Source organism: Erinaceus europaeus, chromosome 3 (genome assembly GCF_950295315.1).
Source record: "Erinaceus europaeus chromosome 3, mEriEur2.1, whole genome shotgun sequence".
Taxonomy (NCBI): domain Eukaryota; kingdom Metazoa; phylum Chordata; class Mammalia; order Eulipotyphla; family Erinaceidae; genus Erinaceus; species Erinaceus europaeus.
In genome coordinates this window covers 184,424,720-184,446,357 of record NC_080164.1, presented here as the reverse complement: position 1 = coordinate 184,446,357, position 21,638 = coordinate 184,424,720, and the positions used below count along the sequence as shown (strand labels likewise).

The following is a 21,638-nucleotide window of genomic DNA, read 5'->3' as shown; positions in this document are numbered from 1 at the left end:
AATTTATATATTTATTTATTTATTTTCCTTTTTGTTGCCCTTGTTTTTTTATTGTTGTTATAGTTGTTGTTATCGATGTCGTCGTTGTTGGCTAGGATAGAGAGAAATGGAGAGAGAAGGGGAAGACCGGGGTGGGGGGCAGTCAGAGAGAAAGACAGACACCTGCAGACCTGCTTCATCACTTGTTAAGCGACTCCCCTGCAGGTGGGGATCCGGGGGCTTGAACTGGGATCCTTATGCCAGTCCTAGTGCTTCTCGCCACATGCCCTTAACCCGCTGCACTACCGCCCAACTCCCATTAATTTAACTTTTTTTAACCGACTCCCATTAATTTAAATTTTTAAACCGGTGGTGTGGAAGTTAGAACCTGGGGCTATGGGTCTCCGGCATGAGAGTCTGTGTGCATAACCGTTTCCCTGTCTCCCCCCACCCTGCCCATCTTGCAGTATTTCCCGGGACATTTGAATTCCGGGCCGTGACTCCAGAGCTCCCTCTCCTGTGTTTGGGTGACGTATGGGAGAAGCCTTGTTTTTGCCTAGGACCCCCCGCACCCCAGTCTGATGTCCACAGATGCTCAGTGCTGGGCTCTGACCTGGAGCCCCCACACACACACAGTCTGATGTCCACAGACGGCTCAGTGCTGGGCTCTGACCTGGAGCCCCCCCCCCACACACACAGTCTGATGTCCACAGACGGCTCAGTGCTGGGCTCTGACCTGGAGCCCCCCCCCCACACACACACACACAGTCTGATGTCCACAGACGGCTCAGTGCTGGGCTCTGACCTGGAGCCCCCCCCCCACACACACACACACAGTCTGATGTCCACAGACGGCTCAGTGCTGGGCTCTGACCTGGAGGCCCCCCCCCACACACACACACACAGTCTGATGTCCACAGACGGCTCAGTGCTGGGCTCTGACCTGGAGCCCCCCCCCCCCCCACACACACACAGTCTGATGTCCACAGACGGCTCAGTGCTGGGCTCTGACCTGGAGCCCCCCCCCCCCCCCCCACACACAGTCTGATGTCCACAGACGGCTCAGTGCTGGGCTCTGACCTGGAGGCCCCCCCCCCACACACACACACAGTCTGATGTCCACAGACGGCTCAGTGCTGGGCTCTGACCTGGAGGCCCCCCCCCCCCCCACACACACACACAGTCTGATGTCCACAGACGGCTCAGTGCTGGGCTCTGACCTGGAGCCCGCCCCCCCCCCCACACACACACACAGTCTGATGTCCACAGATGCTCAGTGCTGGGCTCTGACCTGGAGCCCCCCACAACACACACAGTCTGATGTCCACAGACGGCTCAGTGCTGGGCTCTGACCTGGAGGCCTCTTGGCTGGAAGTTTACAGATGGCAGTGCAGCTCCTTGGTCTAACTCTGCTCTCACAGGCCTTCTGTAGTTTCTAGGCAGTCATCACTGGGCCTTAGGCTTCTCAGCCAGGCAGCGCCGGCAGCCCCTCCGCTTCTTCCAGCCTCCACCGTTCTGCCTCATTCCTATCCCCGGCCCCAATCCTGTCCCTGTCTCCATCCATTAAGGATCCGTCCCATCCCGTCCCTGTCCCTTATCCATCCCCATCCCTGTCCCGTCCCCATCCCTGTCTCTGTCCCGTCGCCCATCCCTTATCCATCCCTATCCCCAGCCCATCCCTGTCCCTGTCCTGTCCCCATCCCCTTATCCATCCCCTGCCCCTTTATCCATCCCCGTCCCCTTATCCATCCCCATCCCCTTATCCATCCCCGCCCCCGCCCCGTCCCCGCCCTGTCACTGTGCCTGAGCTATCTGGGAGCTGCCGTCCTTGCTCTGGGTCTGGCTGTTGTGCTCACCCGGATGGCTGTTGGGGTGCTGTGCGTGTGCAAGGAGTCTGCGACAGCGCAAGACGATGCCAGAAGCAGCACCGCTGCTGCCGTCTCCAAGAACTGTTTCAGACAGACAGACAGACAGACAGACAGAGGCGAAGGGGAAGGTTGCACTCGGGTGGCGTAGACGGTACAGTGGCCACGCGAAGAGACGGAGCCCCAGGCAGAGCCGAGCAGCGCTGGTGAGCAGATGGGCACCGGCAGGCGGACGGAGGCTGTTCCTCCCGCTCTGCTCTCCCGAGGCTCCTGCAGCCACGTTCGGGTGGCGCTCTGGTTTTCCTTGCCGTGTGGTGCTGGTTCAGGTCCCCAGTACAGGGCCCGGGCCCGGGCACACCTGCTCGCACACATATTCCGGTGCTTGCTTAAGGACCCGGGTTCGAGCCCCGCTCCCCACCTGCAGGGAGGAAGCTTCACGAGCGGTGGAGCAGGGCTGCGGGTGTCCCTGTCTCTCTCCCTCTGTCTCCCCTCCCTCTTGATTTCTCTCTGCCTCTATCCAATAAGAACTGAATCAGCTATGAAGAAAAGCCTCCCGGCATGGCACTCACTAAGATGGGGCCGGCACCTGTGTGTCTGTCCGCGCGCGGGACTCTGAGGAGGAGCACTGCTTGCTTCGGAGCAGCTGTGACGGGCGCCCTGTAGCGGGTGGGCCCTGTGCTCTTCTGCGCCGTTGCCCTGAGGAGCGTTGGGCTTTGGGAGGTCCCAGCCCTCCGCCTCTCAATGCCAGCTCACTATTTGCTTTCTTAGTTCACGCTGGGGAGCTGCTGGTTCGTCTCTGAAGGTGTGGCCGGCCTCGCATTGCTGCTGCTATCTGCCGGCCGCAGGCCGGGGGAGCGGCTGATAGGCTGCGGCTCTCAGAGTGTGTCCGTCAGGCCCGATGCTCTTGGGTGTCCTGCTGCACTTTTGGTGGCGTATGAGGATGAGTCGCAGAGTTTGTGGGGAGGGTGTAGACCTGACGTCACTTCCTCCTCGTGGCTGACGTCCCGCAGGGAGTTCTCTGGGCCTGCGGCTTTCTTTTTATTTATGTGTTTATTTTTAGCAACTTAATAATAGTTGACAAGATTGTGAGGTCACAGGGGGACAGCCCCACACAGTTCCCGCCACCAGAGTTCCCTGTCCCCTCCACTGGAAGCTTCCCTGTTCTTTATCCCTCTGGGAGCCTGGACCCAGATTCTTCATGGGGAGCAGCAGGTGGGAGTTCTGGCTTCTGTCACTGCTTCCCCACTGGACATGGGTGTTGGCAGGTGGACCCACACCCCCAGCCTGTGTCTGTCTGTCCCTAGTGGGGCAGGGCTCTGGGAAGGGGAGGCTCCAGGACACATGGGTGAGGGCGTCTGCCCAGGGAGGTCAGGATGTCGTCATGGCAGCGCCTGCAACTTGGTGGCTGAAAAAACATTAAGATTTAAAGCAGAACAAACTGTTTAATAATCAGGAACCCAAAGGTAGGAATAGCGCAAATGAAACTAGGGCTCTTTGTGTGGGAAGAAGCCAGAAGTCTATTTAAGGTCTATTCCAAGGGGCCCATGACTTTAATAATTTTTTCCTGATCCTGACAGCTAACATGTAGGTGGACTAAAAGTCTTGTCTGGGAAGATGGTGTCACAGTTGGGAATAGACTAGAAAGCTGGGTCAGGGCAGAGAGCAGCTCCCAAACATGAGGAACGTTCATAAACACCATTAACTGTAAACCTCATGGATCTGCCCCAGGGCCCGTGTCTGGTCACGTCCAGCACAGGAGCCCGTGTGGCCTCCGAGTCCCTGTCAGGCTGAGCTCGCCGTCCACGGTCACAGCTGGACCGTTCTAGGCTGCTCTCGTGTCAGGACCCGTCTCGCTGAGGGCCAGAGCAGGCTGGCCGGCCTCCCTTCAGAAAGTGGGGGTCCCCACCATGGCTGCTCTGCAGTGAGGGAGGGTCCCAGGGAGGCCAGAGGAAGGCTGTGCTGATGGGGTCTGTGAGAGGTCCAGGCCCGTCATGTCTGTGGGAACCCCAGGCCTCCGTGACGAGAGCCCTGGGTGATGGGGTGGCCCGCTACTGACTGGAGAGACCAGGGGCTTCTTTGTGGGGGCTGGTAAGTGAGGAGAGGCCTGCTACTCCTGGAGCGAGCCGCTGTGCTTGCGTGCTTATGCCTTTGAAGGACTTGGTTTCAGGAGACTTAAAACCACTAGCTGACAAAGTCCAGACGGCCCTTTATGGTTCAGAGCGGGGCCCGGCTCTCGGCCTTTCCTTTTCGTAGCCGGGGGCCGGGGGAGAAGGAACTGCCGCCCAGCCCGGGTATGTGTGCCAGAGATGGAAGGGAGGCCTTCCCTCCAGAGCCAGCTGCTCAAGACTGTCCTCTGTAGGGTCGGGCGGGGCACGTTACAGTGTGAGGGGACCTGGGTTCGAGCCCCCGGTCCTCGATGCAGGGGGAAGGCTTCGCAGGTGGTGAAGCAGGGCTGCAGGTGTCTCTCTGTCTCTCTGTCTCCCCCGCTTCCTCTCAGTATCAGGCTGCCCCCACCAGATACAGAGAATATAGAGCGACTCTCACTGCTGTCTTCTGTGTCACTGGCAGCTGCTTTTGTTTCCAGCGCTCTTTGCCCCTGATCGTTTCCCAGTCTGTTCTGTTCTTTTTCTTCCTCTTCCTTGTTTTTGTTTTTGTTGTATAGGGTAGACCTTAGTTAAACGCAAACAAACACAAAGCCCTATGTGGCTGGCACACGTTCTCCTGTGTGAGCACCAGGGTCAGGCTCCAGCTCAGCACGGGAGTTCTGTCCGTCTGTCAGCCTGGGCAGAGGTGATGGCGGGGAGCGCTGGAGTCCTGCCGTGGCCGAGCCCAGGCTCACTGGGAGGGAGGGCGAGGAGAAGCCCGGCGTCCTTTCCAGTGCGACCCAGACCGCACGTCACTTGCTCCTCTGTGCCCATCTGGCTGGTGTCGGCTCTGGGGGGCACGGCCTTGGCGGAGTGGCCTGGGGACTTTGGGATTTACTCTGAACCCGGACGACAGCCTGCTGTCAGCGCTCCGTCAGAACTCTTGTTTCTGCTCCCGCTCGACAGGTCTCGGCATGGTGACCCCCGTGAATGACCTGCGAGGCTCCGACTCCATCGCCTACGACAAAGGGGAGAAGCTGCTGCGGTGTAAGCTGGCGGCCTTCTACAGACTGGCGGACCTGCTGGGCTGGTCGCAGCTCATCTATAACCACATCACGGTGAGCTTGCGGGGAGAGTGCGTGTGGGAGGCGGAGGCGGGGAGGCGGGGCACGCGGCGGTGAGGCCTAGAGAGGAGGGTCAGCCCTGCCAGCTGACCTCGTCCAGGAGTGCTTCCCAAACCCTAGGCTGTTCTGAAACTCTTTTCACACCTAGAAGAAAAGAAAGCATCGGTTTTTTTCTGCCACCCCGCCCCAGCTCCGGCTCGCCCTCCTCAGCCCCTCTGCGCCCCTCCGCAGGCCCCTCCCCCCCACCCCCCTGCAGTGGTTTCTGGCATCTGCTCTGGACCCTGCCCCGGGGCCTCTTCCCTCGCCCTGGCCCTCAGCCCCTGCTCGCTCAGTGTCCGGTGGGCCGCGGCGCCTGCGGCAGGTCCGGGACCTGGGTCTGATCACGTGGCCGTGCCAGCCAGACCTGCGCCCCGCTGCAGCGCCCGGACTTCTGCCTGCGGTCAGCCCTTTCCTCCTGCCTCCTCAGACGCCAAGTGTATTGTCAGGCCTCTCTCTTCTCGTTTCTTTTCCTTTTGTTCTTTTTAAAGATTTTCTTTATTGGGCTGGGGAGCTAGCACAGTGGTTCTGCGAGACTCCTGCCTGAAGCGGTAAGGTCTCAGGGTCAGTCCCCAGCCTCACCGGGACCCAGAGCTGAGCAGGGCTCTGGCCGCTCCATCTCTGTCATCCAGATGAAAGAAAGCACTTTATTTACTCGTGAAGAACACAGGGCTAGAGAGAGCGAGAGAAGCAGGCGTCACTTGTACATGGCTGTGGGGATTGAACTCGGGGCCCCACACTCGACTGGGAGTCCATCCCCGGACCACCTGTCACTTTCTCGCGCCGAGCGCCGTCTCCGAGCTGCTGCCTCCTGGCGGCTTTGGTGACACTCCGTCTCTTTCCCCTTCACGTCTGTCACGCGTGTCGCCCCTGACTCGCCCTCCGCGCCCTTCCCAGACGCTTCCTGGGAGGGGCCCGCGTCAGCTTCTCAGCCTCCGGGCGTCACGCTTTGCCCGGTTTCCGTGGCAGGTGGTGGCCGGGGTCAGCTCTGTGGCCCGCCCGCCCCGTGTGCCGCCGGAAGCCCCGCGTCTGTGACGGAGCCCTTGTGGCGCTCACTTCCCGACCAGGCTCCGGGTGGCCCACGGGGATGGCGTGGCAGAGAGAGCTGGGGGGTCCACGCAGCACCCCCGCCAGATCCCGCACAGGAGGTCTGCGACATGCAGCGGCTGGCCGTTGAGATGAAAAATGTCCCCGTGCTTCGGCAGCAGCTCTGTGGTCTGGGGACTCGGAAACACTTCCCGCTGAGCTTCCCCGCCTTCCTCCTCCTCTCCCTCCCCGCTTCATCTCCGTGTCGCGGGCGGGTGTCAGCACCTTGCCTGCTGGCACCTCACGCGCTGCGGCTTCGCCCCGTCTCTCAGCCCCAAGGACTGGTGTCTCTGAGGCGGAGCACCCCCTCCTCAGCGCCATTCCTGACGCGGCACCTTCACGCGTCTCACAGAAACGTCGGCGGTGTTCGCCGGGTGGCCACAGTGCGCCGCAGGTGTCGCCGTCTCCGAGCTCAGTGGCCCGTTAGCTCCGTGAGCGGGGCTTCCTCTGCCCGGGCTGCTCTGTGTCGCCTTTGCGAGCAGGCCCCCGCCTCCGGGACTGGCAGACACCGCCGGGGGCGAGGTGCTGCCCCTCAGCACCAGGAAGCAGCAGCAGACACGAGCCCGGGAGACGACCGCTTCCCGCGCTGTCGCTGTCGCTGCTGTCGCACTTGCGCTCCGACGCAGCTCGGGCTGGGGACGCGCGCCCAGTAGAGTGCAGGCTTCCGCATGCTCAGGGACCCGGGTTCTAGTCCTAGTCACCCCGCGGAGGGAACACCGTGTACAGAGTATTGAGGACGGGGGGGGGGGGGTGCTGTGGGCATCTCTGCCTCCCCCTCGCCTCCTGTGTGGGAAGGGCAGAAAGTTCTGGTGGGAGTGGTGGAGTCCTGCAGGCACTAAGCCCAGCAAGGCTGGGGGCACACGTGGGCGCCTTGCTAAGCGGATTGATGCCTAGTAATCCGGTTAAGGGGCTAGGCCGGAGGAAGAGGGCGTAGGCAGCATCAGCGGGGCCGGGCGGGCTCATGTGACAGTGAGCAAGGACCCAGGTTCGAGCCCCTGGTCCTGCAGGGAGGAAGCTTCGCAAGTGGTGAAGCAGGGCTGCGGGCGTCTCTCTCCCTCTCTCCCCCTTCCCTCTCAATTCCTCTCCGTCTCTATCGGTCATAAATAAATAAAACTATTGTTCTAAAAACCAGAAATACATCTTAGCGTCACCTACAGGAAGGAGGAATGTAGGGAGAGTGACTGCAGGCAGTTGGCGAGATGAGACTCGGTCCTCAGTCAGCTTCAGGGGTCGCACACAGGTGCAGAACGTGGCCCGTGAGGAAGAGGGCTGATGGGACCGACCGCTTGCACGTTGCGCTGCCCTGCCCTGCCTGCGTGTGGCCTGGGCTCGGGCACAGCCTCCCCGGGTAGCGCTGGAGGACACTTACTGCTGTGACCCCTTTCACTGCCTCTGCTCTCTTTTATTTATTTATTTTTAAAGATTTTATCTACTTATTCACGAGAAATGATAGAAGAGAGAGAAAGAACCAGACATCACTCTGTCCATGTGCTACTGGGGACAACTCAGGTCCTCATGCCTGAGAGTCCAGTGCCTTAGCCAAGTGCCACCTCCCGGACCACTGACTATCTATTTATTTATTTGCCTCCAGGGTTGTCGCTGGGGCTTGGTGCCGGCGCTATGAATCCACTGCTCCTGGCGGCCTTTTTGTCCTTTTTATTGGACAGGACAGAGAGACACTGAGAGAGGAGGGGAGACAGGGAGAGAGAGAGAGAGAGAGAGAGTCACCTGCAGCCCTGCTCCATCGCCTGTAGAGTGTCTCCCTTCAGGTGGAGAGTCGGGGGCTCAAACCCAGCCCCCCATGCGGGTCCTGTGCTTAGTACTGTGTGCGGTTAACCAAGTGCACCACCAGCCGGCCCCTCTGCCTGTAGCTTAAAACAAAGTGAGGTCTGTGTCAGTGAGGTCTGTGTGACTGACTCAGAGCTCAGAGAGGCAGCGCGTGTGGGTCTCGAGTGGATCGGCCAGAAGCCGCTGGGCAGGAGCGGAGCGGCCGGCAGATGGAGGCGGTGCCGTGTCGAGCCTGCTGAGAGGCTGGGTGGCGGTGCCCTTGAGAGCAGACCCGGTAGCGTGCAGAGACCTGGGTTCAAGCCCTCAGTCGCCGCCTTCACAGGAAAGTTCTGGAGGAGTGGAGCATTGCTGCAGGGGTCTCTCCTTTCTCCCTCTCTCTGCCTCCCTCCCCCATCGCTCTCCTCTCTCTCTCCCCCATTCACCCTCTGTCAAAGAAAAAGGGGAAAGGCCAACAGTCACGGGGCCTGGGCTGCCAGTGGTGACCCTAGGGGCTACAGAAAAGACCCGAGAGCAGAGGGTCTGTCCATGATCCTGCAGAGTTCAAGCGCTTTTTAGAAAGCTTGTTCTGAGTGGTCTGGGAGGTGTCCCAGTGGATGGAGCATTGGACTCTCAAGCATGAGGTCCTGAGTTCAGTCCCCGGCAGCACATTAAGAAACGAATTATAAATAAATAAATATACATTTTTAAAAAGATTAAAAAACCATCTTGTTTTGACTTTTGAGGGTTTTTACTTGTGGTGTAGCTTCCTGTGCAGAGCACCTTTCTGTAAGTGCCAGGCGCCGAGTCCCGGTGATCTGGGGGGCTAGTCGGAGCCACACGGCCACTGTGACCCGAAAGTAGAGGGCAGTCACCTCTGCTTGGGACAGGCCGTGTCACTCGCGCTGAGCTTAGGGAAAGGGCGTCTGGCCCTGGAGAGACGCGTGTCCGGGGCCAGGGTGACTGCCCCCCGGAGAGGCACGTGTCCGCGGCCAGGGTGACTCTGCCCCCCGGAGAGACGCGTGTCTGCGACCAGGGTGATTCTGCCCCGGGTGACTCTGCCCCTGGAGAGACGACGTGTGTCTGCGGCCAGGGTGACTCTGCCCCTGGAGAGACGACGTGTGTCTGCGGCCACGGTGACTCTGCCCCTGTCCCCGCAGACCCGGCTGAGCACAGAGCAGGAGCACTTCCTCATCGTGCCTTTCGGACTGCTCTACAGTGAGGTGACTGCGTCCAGCCTGGTAAGATGCCTGGCCCCACCAGGCCCTGGGAAGAGCCCACATGCAGCTGGGAAGCTGCCGCAGGCCGAGCTGGGCGGATATGGACAGCTTCCCTGGGCTCGCTGGAGACTGTCCCGGCACCAGCAGGCCTTTTTGTTTCCAGGTGAAGGTCAACCTGCAGGGAGATACCGTGGACCGGGGCAGCACCAACCTGGGCGTCAACCAGGCCGGCTTCATGCTGCACTCTGCCGTCTATGCCGCCCGGCCCGACGTGAAGTGCGTGGTGCATATTCACACCCCGGCGGGGGCCGCGGTGAGTGTCGCTCTGTTGCCGTGTGCCTCTGTGAGCCGGGGTGGGGCTGGGGGGTGTGCGGCCTCTCTTTGAAAGGCCTGGACCGACTACCCTAAAAACCTTCCCTGAAGTGGCCCATATTCAGCCAGATCAGAACAGCTGCAGTGCCCCTGGAATTGGCCGCTTGACTTACTCACCGTGAGCAGTGCAGAACGCAGGGGTGAGGAGGGCCAGGCAGGCGGGGCAGAGGGAGGCTGGGGACAAGCCTCGGTTCCCTGCAGGTCCCCATGCAGCTGTTCGAGCCCGCGCTCCCCACCTGCAGGGGAAGCTGCACGAGCGGTGAAGCGGGGCTGCGGGTGTCTCTCTCCGTCTCTCCCAGTTTCACAAAAGTGCTTAAAGAGAAACCTAAAGAAACACAGGGCTGGACGCGCAGTCCTTGACCTAAGTCAGTTTAGAGACGGTGTGCGGTACAAGGTCTTAAACCTCAAAAATCTGCGTTTCTCAACTTTTTCCCCGTTAGTGGGGGATTAATGTTTTACAGTCGACAGTAAATACAGCGGTTTGTACATGCGCAATATTTCTCAGTTTTCCACATCACAGTACGACCCCCACGAGGCCCTGCGTTCCTTGACTTGGAGGTGCTTTGCCCTCGTGAGTGGAGAGGCGAGTGCTCGGAGAGGCCTCAGGAGTGGCAGGCCTCTTGGTCCAGCCTAGCAGTGGCTTTCGTTTAAGTGCGGATTGCAGAAAGCCCCAGAAACCGAGTCCTTCGCCGAGGGGCAGAGCAAGCGCGTCCCTCACGTCCGGCCACGCTGCCCGCAGCCCCGAGTCACCTGCTCTGCCCTCCCCCCCCTCGGTGGCAGGTCTCGGCGATGAAGTGCGGCCTCCTGCCCATCTCCCCGGAGGCCCTGGCCCTTGGAGAAGTGGCTTACCACGACTACCGCGGGATTCTGGTGGACGAGGAGGAGAAAGTGGAGATCCAGAAAAGCCTGGGCCCCAGAAGCAAGGTCAGTGCCTGCACTTCCTTCCGCTCCGGAGGGGAGAAAGCGCCCATCCTGCCTGCCGCTGAGCCCCATGGCCGCCTCCCCCACCCCCAGGTTCTCATCCTGCGCAACCACGGGCTGGTGTCAGTGGGAGAGAGCGTGGAGGAGGCCTTCTTCTACATCCACAACCTCGTGGTGGCCTGCGAGATCCAGGTACGTGGCCGCCCGCCGTCCGTCCTTGCCGAGGGGCCATCTTGGGAGCGGCTCCTTGCTGCCGGCGGTTCCGGGCTTTGGAGCCCAAGAGCCAAAGGCCGGGCCGCTTCCCCGGTTCAAGTCGGCGGGTGGCTCCTGGGCTTCCAGCCCGCAGGCCGCTCCCACGTGTGGCGCCGGCGCCTTTACCGTCTGGCCTGTGGGTGTGTTTGTGGTTTCGCCCGTTTGAAAGAGCAGGTGCAGACGTAGCCAGTTCAGTCTGGTGGGACTGTCAGTGCTCTCAGGCCGGGCTGCCAGCCCCAGCCATGTCCCCCCTCCTCGGTCCCCTTCATGCCGCCTTGAATGGTGTCCCCCGCCCGCCATCTTCCCACCAAGGAAAAGAGCACGGTGTTTTTCATTAAAGTCTTTCATTAAAGAAAGACTTCAGGACAGAGTCACAGCAAAATGGTCACAGTGGTTCTGCAAAAGCCCTTCATGTGTGAGGCTCTAAAGCCCCAGGTTCAACCCCCCGCACCACCTCAAGCCAGAGCTGAGCAGTGATTTGGTTTAGAAAGAGAAGGAGGAGGCCGGGTGGTGGCACAGCGGGTTGAGTGCACATGGCGCGAGGCACGAGGACCGGCCTGAGGATCCTAGTTCGAGCCCCTGGCTCCCTGTCATTTTCTCTGGGGCTGGCTTCACGGTCGGGAGACAGAGACGACCAGAAACTCGTGGCTGAGCTGAGAACGTAGTTTAATCTTTATTCCTCAGCCGGCAAACAGTCCAACGACCTAATCACCACACAATGTGCTCCTCCGTCTTTCTCCTCCGGGGGCAGCGGCAGGAACCCAGGAAGTGTGTAGGCTAGGGGCGGGGAGAAGGGAGAAGCGCGAAACTAGCTAGGGCTAACGCAGATCTCCCGGAGGCGGGGGAGTGAGACCAAAGCCGGGCAACAGAAAAGACCGTGTCACTAGACCACAGTGTCAAGCAATGTCACAGAAGCAGAACTAGAAGCAGACCAGCAGCTCCCCCCTTGGTGGGGTGGCGCATTTCAGGGGTGCTGAAGCAGGTCTGCGGGTGTCTGTCTTTCACTCCCCCTCTGTCTTCCCCTCCTCTCTCCATTTCTCTCTGCCCCTGTCCAGTAACAACAATGATACTAGTAATCACAATGATAAACAACGAGGGCAACAAAAGGGAAAAAAATAACCTCCAGGAGCAGTGGATTCGTAGCGTAGGCACCGAATAACCCTGGAGACAAATAAATAAATAAGAATAAAATAGTAATGCTGTAATCATAACAGAAGAGATAAACGAGAAAGGCTTCTGCAGGTAGGGAGACACGGGGAACCCGCGTCGTGCCCTCAAAGGCCAGTGCTTGCCCGGTAAAGGGACTGGAGAAGCCTTGCTGCCTGCCAGGCTCTCGTGGCCGCTTGCCGATGGCCGGCTTCCCTCCAGTTTGGCGCCGAGGCTCCACCGCTCTTGTCCGTAAACGCTCCCAGGCATCGATCTGGTCCTCCTGCTCAAGACGGGCTCAGACCGTGGTGTCTCTTCCGTTTGGAAAAGGTCCGAACTCTGGCCAGCTCGGGAGGACCAGACAACCTCGTCCTGCTGGATCCCGGGAAGTACAGAGCCAAAGCCCGCTCCCTGGGGCCCCCTTCCGGAGAGGGTGGCGACTCGCCGTCCGCGTGGCAGCTCGGCGAGCAGGAGTTCGAAGCCCTCATGCGCATGCTGGACAACCTGGTAAGGACGGGCGGGCTCGCTGTGCGCGCGGCCGTGGGGTCTTCCATGTAGAAGGGGAGGGGCGCCCTGACCCCCCAGGCCCCTGATCCCTCGGGGGCGTGCCACAGTGACCCAGAGGCCGGTGGAGCTGTGCGGGGAGGAGCCGGAGCGCAGTCCGGCGCCGTGACCGCGGGCGGGCCGTGGAGGAGGGACCTCGCGCTCGGTCGGCGGAGCCTTTGGCTCTTGCTCTCACAGTGACTTCTGGCTCTGGGCCTTTGCCGCCTGCAGCTGTGGGAGCCCCCGCCCTCCCGCAGGGACGCCCGGCCTGGCCCGCACAGGGGCTGTATTGGCTCAGCTGGCAGCAGAACCTCCCCGTGACCGTGTCCGAGCTGTGTGGCGGGCTGGGTGTGCGTCCCGGACGCTTGAGCCTGGGGAGAACCACGGGCCCTGGCTTTTCTGTTGCCTCTGCCTCATGTGCCCCTCTCCCGACATCCCCAGCGAGGCCACTGTATTGGAAGACAGGCGGGTCTGGAGTACTACCCTGCGTACTTGTCAGTCTTTTTTTTGGACTGGAGAGATCGAGTAATGGTTATGCAAAAGCTTTCATGCCGCGGCCCCAAGACCCCAGGTTCGATCCCCAGCACTACCACAGGCCCAAGCTGAGACGGTCTCGGGGATCACGCTGCACCCAGAAGCACCGTCGTGTCAGCTGGGCTTTGGCTGTGGTCTCCCTGTCATGTGCCGACCTGTGGAGGAGCTGGCGTAGCAGCTGCTCTGTCCAGCCGGACTGTGGGCCCAGCTCAACACTGGGTCTGGAGGGGGGGCGGCGGGCTCTTGGGAAATTTTGGACCAAAAGAATTTGTGGGTCTGGGCTGGGCTTGCGGCATCCTTCGCGCCCAGGAGAAGGTGGGCCGCTAGGGAGTCTGGCCGCTACGTGCCCGGATCAGCACTGAGGGGAGCGGGCCCTCCCCCGGGGCAGAACGAGCCTGGAGGGAGGGTCCGCTCTGGCCCCGGAGGACCGCGCGGCATGGGCAGGGGCCAGGAAGTGCTGTCGGCTGCCGCACAGGGCCAGGCACCCTGGCGGAGGGCAGAGAGCAGTTGAGTCTCACTGTGGGAAGCACTTCCCGTCAGAATCCGCAGCTAGTCGGTGACTCGGCCGTGCCCACACAGCAAGGTGGAATTGTTTGCCCGAGGGAGGGATGGGCCTGTACTTCTCAGGACTGTGTGCTCGGCAGCCCTGGTCCTGCTCCGTGGACTCAGGCCACTAAGGACTGCGTTTTTCAGAGGCTCCCATTGTGAGCTGAGGCGCAGTCTTAGTGTCTGTCAACACAGCTCTTCATCCCGAGGGCAAAAGGAGCATCTCTGGGGGCTTCTCGAGCCCTCTTCCAGCCTCCGAGCGAGCGGGTGCCCAGAGAGGGGCCGCCCGCAGGGGAGAAACCCCAGGCCGAGAGGACGGGCTTCTGGGGCAGCTCAGCACCAGGCGCCGCCCACCGGGCGTCCTGCGGCCGCTTTGCCGCCCTAATTGTCTCGTCCCATCTCCCGTCGCGAAGATGCGGGAGGACCGGCCCGGCGGGACACGGTGCCGGCCGGCCGGGCTGAGTGAGAGCCGTGCCGGGCCGGCTGGGCCCAGCCTCCTGTCACTGGGGCTCCAGCGCTCCGCCTCCGCGCAGGGCTCCGCTCTGCCGTGGGGTTGCGGGGTCTGGGGCCGGCTTCTGTGACTGCCCGCAGGCAGACCGTCTTGAGGGCGCTCCTCTCTCTCTCCCTCCCTCTCTCCGCCCCAGGGCTACAGAACCGGCTACCCCTACCGCTACCCCGCTCTGAGGGAGAAGTCTAAAAAGTGCCGCGACGTGGAGGCCCCCGCTTCCGTCACAGGCTGCTCCTCTGCCAGTGACGGTGACTCGGGCACCTGCTCCCCCCTCAGACACAGTTTTCAGAAGCAGCAGCGAGAGAAGGCGCGGTGGCTGAGCTCTGGCCGGGCCGACGACGCGTGTGAGGAGGGGCAGAACGGCGGCAGCCCCAAGTCGAAGACTAAGGTGTGGACGAACATAACACACGATCACGTGAAACCCTTGCTGCGGTCTCTCTCGTCCGGTGTCTGCGTGCCAAGCTGTATTGCCAGCTGCTTGGTCTGTGCCTACCTTACTGTTCATAGTTAGATGAGTAGTAGAGCAAGTCGGGCAGCTGGGGCTTCGGAGGCTTTGGGACCCGCCCTCTGTCCCTGCTCCAGCGGCTCCCCTGAACCCGGCCTGGGCTTGAACCCGGCCGCTCGCTCGGAGCCCGGAGCCGGCGTCCAAAGCTGCTTCAGACGCCTCCCCTCCCGGTTCCCAGCAGCCCCGCCGTCTGGGCGGCCTTAACGCTCGGCCTGCAGGCGGGAGCCGCGGCTCAGCCTGGGCCTCTTCTGACCCTTCGTCAGGACCTCGCCAGCCTCTGCCTTCTCTGCTTACGGCCTTGTGTTTTCTTAAGCAGTTTTCCCTGCTGCCTCACAGGCGTTTTCTCAGCCAACTGGCCCTCCTCTCGTTAGCTTTGCCCCCGCTCGCTGTCCCAAAGCCTCTGAACGCCGCGGCCAGCTGCCCTCTGCATGGACTGTTGCATGTGAGTAGACGCTCCTGTGGGCGCGGCACAGGCCACCCGCAGGCACCAGCGACAGGCGCTGTGAGCGCCCTGTCCCCAGAGATACTCCGTTGTCTTGGTGCTAGAATGTCCTGTGAAGACCGGTCTTGACTGCCCCGAACCAGCCTTTGGGGTGGGAGGGGAGAGGCCCCTGGGGGAGTCATTGCCAGGAGAGGGGGCCGCTGCCCCGAGTCAGGCAGCAGGGTCCGGCTGGCACCGCCCGGGCACCGACCTCGGTAGGCTGGCCAGCGCTCTTCCCGGAGCCGGCCCCTCGCCCTGTCTGTTAGTGTTTCTGGCTTCCATTCGTTCTGGGGGAAGCCGGGTGCCCGGCTCCTCCTCCTCCTCCTCCTCCTCCTCCTCCTCCTCCTCCTCCTCCTCCTCCTCCTCTGCAGCCCCGGCGCGTGCCTGCCTGCCGGCCTCAGCTTCTTTGCGGGGCCCGAGAGCCCTGCGGGGGACTTGCTCGGCGGCGTGTCCGTTTGTTTGTTTGTTGTCAGTCTGCGTAGGCAGACCCTCCCAGTGTCCCCAGGTTGGTACGTGAATTGATAATCCTTGTTCTTAACTTCCAAACATGCTCAGGCTTCTGATTCCTTGTGTCACTATTCTGACTAAAAGCTATTTTGCATAAAAGTCGGGCGTTGTGTTTTCTGAGGACCCCAGCAGTGAGTATCTGCAGCTCCTCGCGCATCCCACCCCGTCAGCAGCTGCACAGTCTGGCTTCCTCCCTCCCCCCCCCTTCCCTCCCTCCCTGACGGCTGACAGGTCCCGGCCTCTGTTGAGGACAGGATGGGGACCAGAGCGTCTGCTTCCTGTCCCTGCAGTGGCCAGCTGTGTTTTGGTCTCCAGTGCCCGCTCCTGCGTTACCACTGGCGGGACTCTCCCATTTGACTGGAGCGCCAAACGGGGGTGGGGGACCCCGGCCTCCCGAGGAGATGCGCTGATGAAGAAACGCCCCAGTGGAGAGCTCTAGAAGCTTGGGGCACTTACGTAACACTGAGTATCGAGTCCCATAAAACACTCAGCGTCACCAGACTCTCCCACAAGGCTCAGCGTCCATACGGCCACTTTCGGGTTCCGGCAGTCACTCAAATGGCGGGTCCAAACTTGGAGGCCCGCCCCGCCAGCCCGGCAGTGCCTCCTGGCACCGGGCAGTGCCATCACACCGCTTCTCACGACCCGCCATCTCACGCTTCCAGCTGGCTTTGTTGTGGATGACGCTCGGAGCGTGAACCAATGTGCCCGGCCGGCAGTCTGTCCCGTTCCGGCTGCGGTCCCCGGTGGGCGTGGCCATTGGTTCATGCTCCCTGACGGGCAGTGCATGACAGGTGTGGACAGTGGACAGTGCTGCTGTGGTCACCTTGGTCACGGCCGCGCTTCTCACCCCTTTGTCGCTGTTACAGTGGACTAAAGAGGACGGACACAGACCCGCCGCCTCTGCTGTCCCCAACCTGTTCGTCCCGTTGAACACGGACCCCAAGGAGGTCCAGGAGATGCGGAACAAGGTGCGTGCTGGTCTGGTGCGGGCTCAGCGGGGGGAGGCCGGGGAGTCTGGCAGCATCCAAAGGCCCGCACGTTGGCGGGGTGTGTCAGTGCTCTCGCCCCTCTCTGTGCCGCTCATGCTGCTCCCTCCCGGCCCTCAGATCCGAGAGCAGAACCTCCAGGACGTCAAGACGGCGGGCCCCCAGTCCCAGGTCTTGGCCGGCGTGGTGATGGACAGGAGCCTCGTGCAGGTACGTGAGCGACTGCTGTGGGCGGGCGGACAGACGGGCGGGGACCTCGCGCTCGGAGGAGGGAGCTCTCGGGCCCTGTCCGTGAAACCCCAGGGAGATGCCCTCTGCTCCTTCCCTTGCGTCGTGCCCCCACCCGGCTCCCCGGAACGCATGCCTCTGGGCCCACGCCCCTGCTTCGGGGCTGGGCGCGCCGGGCTCGGCGGTGGGCTGCGGGCAGTGCCAGGGCGCCATCTGGGCGCGGGGTGGGCAGACAGTTGTGTGAGCGGTTCTCCTTGACCCGTCCCCGCCACCCGCTGCCCGCGGCTGTGTCTGCAGGGAGTGGCCAGCGGGGTCTGCGGGGTCCTGCCGCACGGGCCCCGCTCCCCTGGCCGGCCCGCCCTGCCCGCTGCATGCCCCCCGCCTCCCGGCTGTCCCACGCCGCGCCCCGTCTCCGGGCTGGGGGCTCTGATGATGGTTTACCGTTGCAGGACGCGCCCCTCTCTGACTGTACGGAGACAATCGAAGGGCTCGAGCTCACGGGGCCGACTATGAGCCCCGCTAAGTCTCTCTCTTTCAGAAAGGTACTCTTGGCCTCCATCCACCCCTCAGCGTCCCCCTGCACCGGCCGGCCTGGCCCCTCCCGGAGGCTGTGCGCGGGCTGTCTGGCCGCTCTGGTTGTTGAGTGTTGTCACCGCTCCGGTTTTCCGGCTGCGTGACGCCCCGCGTCACGTTCTACGTGTGACTGAATCTGGTCGGTGTGTGTTCCGGGGCTCCGGGCCGCTTCCCGCTGCACAGGGCGGGCCGTCGGAGGGTGAGGGTCTGTCGGCCATCACTGTAGCCTTTAAAAGACGAAACACGCTAGAGAGGGCGCTAGTGCTCAGGGAGGAAGACTTCTGACATCTGCCCCAGTCGGTCTCTGTGGATGCCCGTGTCCACGCGGCGTCTCCTCAGAGTCTCGGGACACCCGCCCGATTCCCAGGCGGACGCCGTGTGGCTGTAGCCTGGCTCCCTCGCTGGGCAGAGCGCGTCCGCGTTCCTGTCCGGACTCGCCAGTAAGCGGGCCTTGCTGCCGGAGCTGGGAGCTTGTTGGCCGAGCCTCCGTGTCAGCCCCGGTGTATTGGGGCCGGGCCGACACCTGTCTCCCCAACATTTACAATCCGTCACACATTATCTCAGGGAATTGAGGGGCGAGCATGGTTTTCAGGAACTCTAAACTTTTATTCCGGAAAATTGAGAACATTCTCATTAGGCCGAGAAAGAGACACCCGTACTCACATCCTGACGGGAGGCCCATGTGGGGAGAGAGAGAGAGGGGAAAGCCTGTGAGAGCTCCTATTCCCATGCTGACCTGGGCAGACAGCCGCCCCCCCCCCATGCCCACAGGTCCAGCTTCGCCCCCAGGCCGCCTGGACAGCAGTTTCCCCCCCAGGCACACGGTCCATGTCCCCTTAGGCACTTCCTGTCCCTCGGTGGTGGGGCTGTAGGCCGGGCGTGTGTGGAGTCACTGCTGGGGCAGCGTGGCTGACCGTGTGGAGGGCAGATCAGGCCCCACCACTCAGGCGGCTCTGACCTCCGCGTCCCACCAGCCCGGGAGAGCGGCCAGGGACCCAGCCCCGGAGTCCTCTCTCACTCTGAACGCAGGGCTGGCGACACCCCTGGGCCAGGCCGACTCCTGAGGTGGTTCTCATTGGCCTCTTGCCTCTCCCGCCTGCCATCCCCTCCTCTGGGCTCTGCCTTCCCCTCAGACCCAGCGTCCAGGTGCCGGGCTGCTCTGGAAGGGCCGCCTTTGCCTTCCTCAGTGTCACGGGGAGCCCTGCAGAGCCCTCACACCTGTCAGCTGTCGCTCTGAGGGCCTGTCCCGGCCGCCTGTCCAGCCTCCTGGCGCCCTCCATGCCTCTTGGCCGACTGGCCTTGGTTATGAGGTTCTGGCCCTCCGGACCAAAGAGAGGGGGCCGAGGGCCCCTCCCTGCCCGAGAAGGCCGCCGCAGACCCCGCCCGCCGTGGCCCCGTTGTCTGAGCGTCTCTGGTTCTTCCTCAGGCTCCGCTTCAGCTTTGCTCTAGTGGGGAGGGGGCGGGGCGTCTGTCAGCCTGACCTGACCGGCGGTGCTTCTGAGGACTCGGGGACAGGGAGCCGGAGGTCTGGGACACAGCAGGTGCGAGGCCCGGCCTGGCGAGGCAGGAAGACCTGCCTTTGGCCTCCTGGCAGACCGTGGCCTCGCCCAGTGCCTCCGCTGTGCCGCCCACCTCCCCCCAGGCCCGGCCTCCGCCCTCTGCAGACCGGGCTCCTCCTGTGTCTGGAGTCCTGGTCAGCGTCCGGAGTCGTGAGCCCTGGACATCTGGTGGCCGACCGGCCGGCCGGGGCCGTTGGGCGCTGCGCTGCCTACGGGGCTGCCCTGCCCCTGCCCCAAGCCCCCTTTGCTTTTTAAACCCCCTTACACAGAACCTCCCGTTTCACGGACAGATCGAGCGTTTGGGTTCATTGTGTCACCCCTCAAGTGCTGGGGGGACACTGTAGGAGGGATTTACAGGGCTGCAGAGTCGGAAGAAGTTTCTCTGCTCTGGTCAGTCGGCTGGCCTCTGGGTGCCTGCTCTTCTGCCCACTACAGCTCCGGGGGCTGAGCCTTCCCCGGCTGCCCCGCGGCCGGCCCTCCAGCCGAGCCCGTGTGGGGGTGTCTCCTGCTGGGGTCCTGCCACATGAGACCCGGAGCCCGGTGTGATGCCAGCCTGCGGGGGCCGTGGGAGCTTCTGGAAGCCGCCCCGCCCGCAGCCTTGCCCGGGGAGGGGAGTCGGCGGGGGAGCCTCCTGCAGACGGCGCCCTGTGTCCGCAGGGGGAGCTGGTGACGGCCTCCAAGGCCATCATCGAGAAGGAGTACCAGCCCCACGTGGTGGTCAGCACCGCGGGCCCCAACCCCTTCAACGCCCTCACCGACCTCGAGCTGGAAGAATACCACCGCGAGGTGGAGCGCAAGCGGAAGGGCCCTGAGGGTGAAGGTGAGCCCCACCCCGCCGGTGGTCAGCCGGGTGGACGGCCCGAGGAGGGTCCGGGCGTCTGTCCCTGACGGGCGCTGTGCTCACTGCCACTCGCGACGGCCGTGGGTCACCATCGGGTCACCGCGCTGGCCGATTGTCCCTTTGTCGGGCGTGGCCGTCGGGCGGGAGCTCAGCTGTGGGGTCGGGCCGGGGGAGGTGCGGGCTGGCACCGCGGCACCGGGCTCACCGGCTCGGGCCTTTTCCCTCTGGTCCTCACGGCTGTTTTCCTTGGAAAATAAAGAGGCCGCATACCTGCCGGCTTGAGTGGCTGGTGGGAGCAGCCCTAGAACACAGAGCCCCCAGCCCCCCGGGGGCCACCCTGCTCACACCCAGTGGGCGTGGGGCCTCCCGAGAGGGGGCAGCGCCCTGCTTGACACGACACCCCGCGTCTGCTCTGCAGAGAGCCTGGACCAGAGCGGCGGGCAGCAGGATAAGAGCCCCTCTGAGCTCCCGGCCGCCCCACACACCCCCCCCTGCACCCCCGACAAGCCCGAGGACGGTGAGTCTGGGGCAGGAAGGGGGGTGGGTGCCTGTCCCGCCGGGTCTGCCCCCACCCCGCCCGCTTCCGTCCGTCTCGCCCGCGGCTTGCACATCTTGCACCGACTGCTCACGCGTGTGGCTCCGGGACCTCACGTGCAGCTACTGCTGGGCCAGCCCCCGCCCGCCCCGCTCCACCCCGCCGTCTGTGGTCTGTGGGTGGGTGATGTGTGTCTGTCCCCGGTCGCAAACTCATGCCTGAGGCTCCTGCCATCTCTGCCCCGGTGGTGCCGTGTGCTCACCATCACGGCTGAGTGAGTGATGCCAGCCCTCTCCCTGTGCTCCCGATGGCCGAGTCACGCCTCCCCCTGTGCCCTCCCCCCCCCCTCTCTCTCTCTCTCTCTCTTGCTGCCTTCGCAGGAGGCGGACATGCTAGAGAGTACCTGTTGCTCTAGTAAGTACCTCGCCACCTCGTGCTTGGCTCGCCTGCTGTTGTCTGGCTGTTGTGTTATCCATTTGCTCAGTGTCAACGGCCCCTTGTGCCGGGACCCTCCCTCCCCGGGGCCAATCACCCTCAGAGCCCACAGGCCTGGGTGCCACCTGCAACTCTGGCCTCGACGTCCTAGGGGCTCCAGGGCGGGTGCTGGCTGGGTGGGGGCCCTGCCACCAGGGCGTCTGAGAACCACGGGCAAGGGTGGGCTGCCCCGGGGCCTTCTGTGGGTGCTGCACCGAGGGGCTTGCTGTCAGGCAGTGATCAAGACAGGCCCCCCGTCCCGTCCTGGGGGTGGGGGGAGAGGATGGGCCACCATGGCACCAAGTTCCTTCTGGGGGCCGGACTCCAGCCTGGGTCTGTCTGCGTGAGCTCTTCGCACCCCCTTTCGCCCAGATGTTTAAAGGGGGGCGGGGTCTCCTATGCCGATGGCGTGTGCCGTGGGTGGTCGGGTGGCTGTGCTCGTGCTGGAGCCCCAGGCCCCCGCCGGCCGGCCGTCTTGGGGTCTCCAGCCCCCGGCAGGTTCAAGGTGGGCGTGACTCACGCTCGGTGCCTCCTCCTCGAGGGAGACCAGGTGTTGTGGTCTCCAAACGTAGCCCGAGTCCCGGGGCTGCTGACGCCGACCACGGCCCGGAAGTGGCTGCCCTCACAGGAGGAACACCGCATCTCCGGGGCTCCTGCTAACCCGCGTCCCCTGGCTGCCCCCAGACCCACCGCTGGAGCTGACTTCCGGAGAGGACAGTGACGCCGCCACCTTCCAGCCCACCCTCCCCGACCTGTCCCCCGACGAGCCTTCAGAAGCACCGGGCTTCCCGACGGCGGCGGAGGAGGACGCGGGTGAAGCCTGTGACCCCCCGAGCCCCGCCAGGTCCCCCCCTGTGGCCGGCCCCGAGCCCGTCTTGGCCGCAGAGGCCGCCCTCCCAGGGGCCGAGGAGGGTCCCGCCGCCGACCCCGGCAGCGATAGCTCTCCGGGCAAGTCCCCATCCAAGA

General features: G+C 63.2%; 1 protein-coding gene across 1 annotated transcript in view; it reads left to right on the top strand.

The window, feature by feature from the left end:
• Positions 1–21,638, top strand: part of ADD1 (adducin 1) — a 29,663-nt gene that overhangs the window by 7,452 nt on the left and 573 nt on the right. The window contains 13 exon segments of the mRNA XM_060188516.1: positions 4,895–5,046; positions 9,099–9,179; positions 9,322–9,471; positions 10,311–10,454; positions 10,545–10,643; positions 12,180–12,356; positions 14,117–14,368; positions 16,343–16,444; positions 16,583–16,672; positions 17,140–17,232; positions 19,480–19,642; positions 20,082–20,180; positions 21,357–21,637. Of these exon segments, the coding sequence (XP_060044499.1) occupies positions 4,895–5,046; positions 9,099–9,179; positions 9,322–9,471; positions 10,311–10,454; positions 10,545–10,643; positions 12,180–12,356; positions 14,117–14,368; positions 16,343–16,444; positions 16,583–16,672; positions 17,140–17,232; positions 19,480–19,642; positions 20,082–20,180; positions 21,357–21,637 (1,883 nt within the window).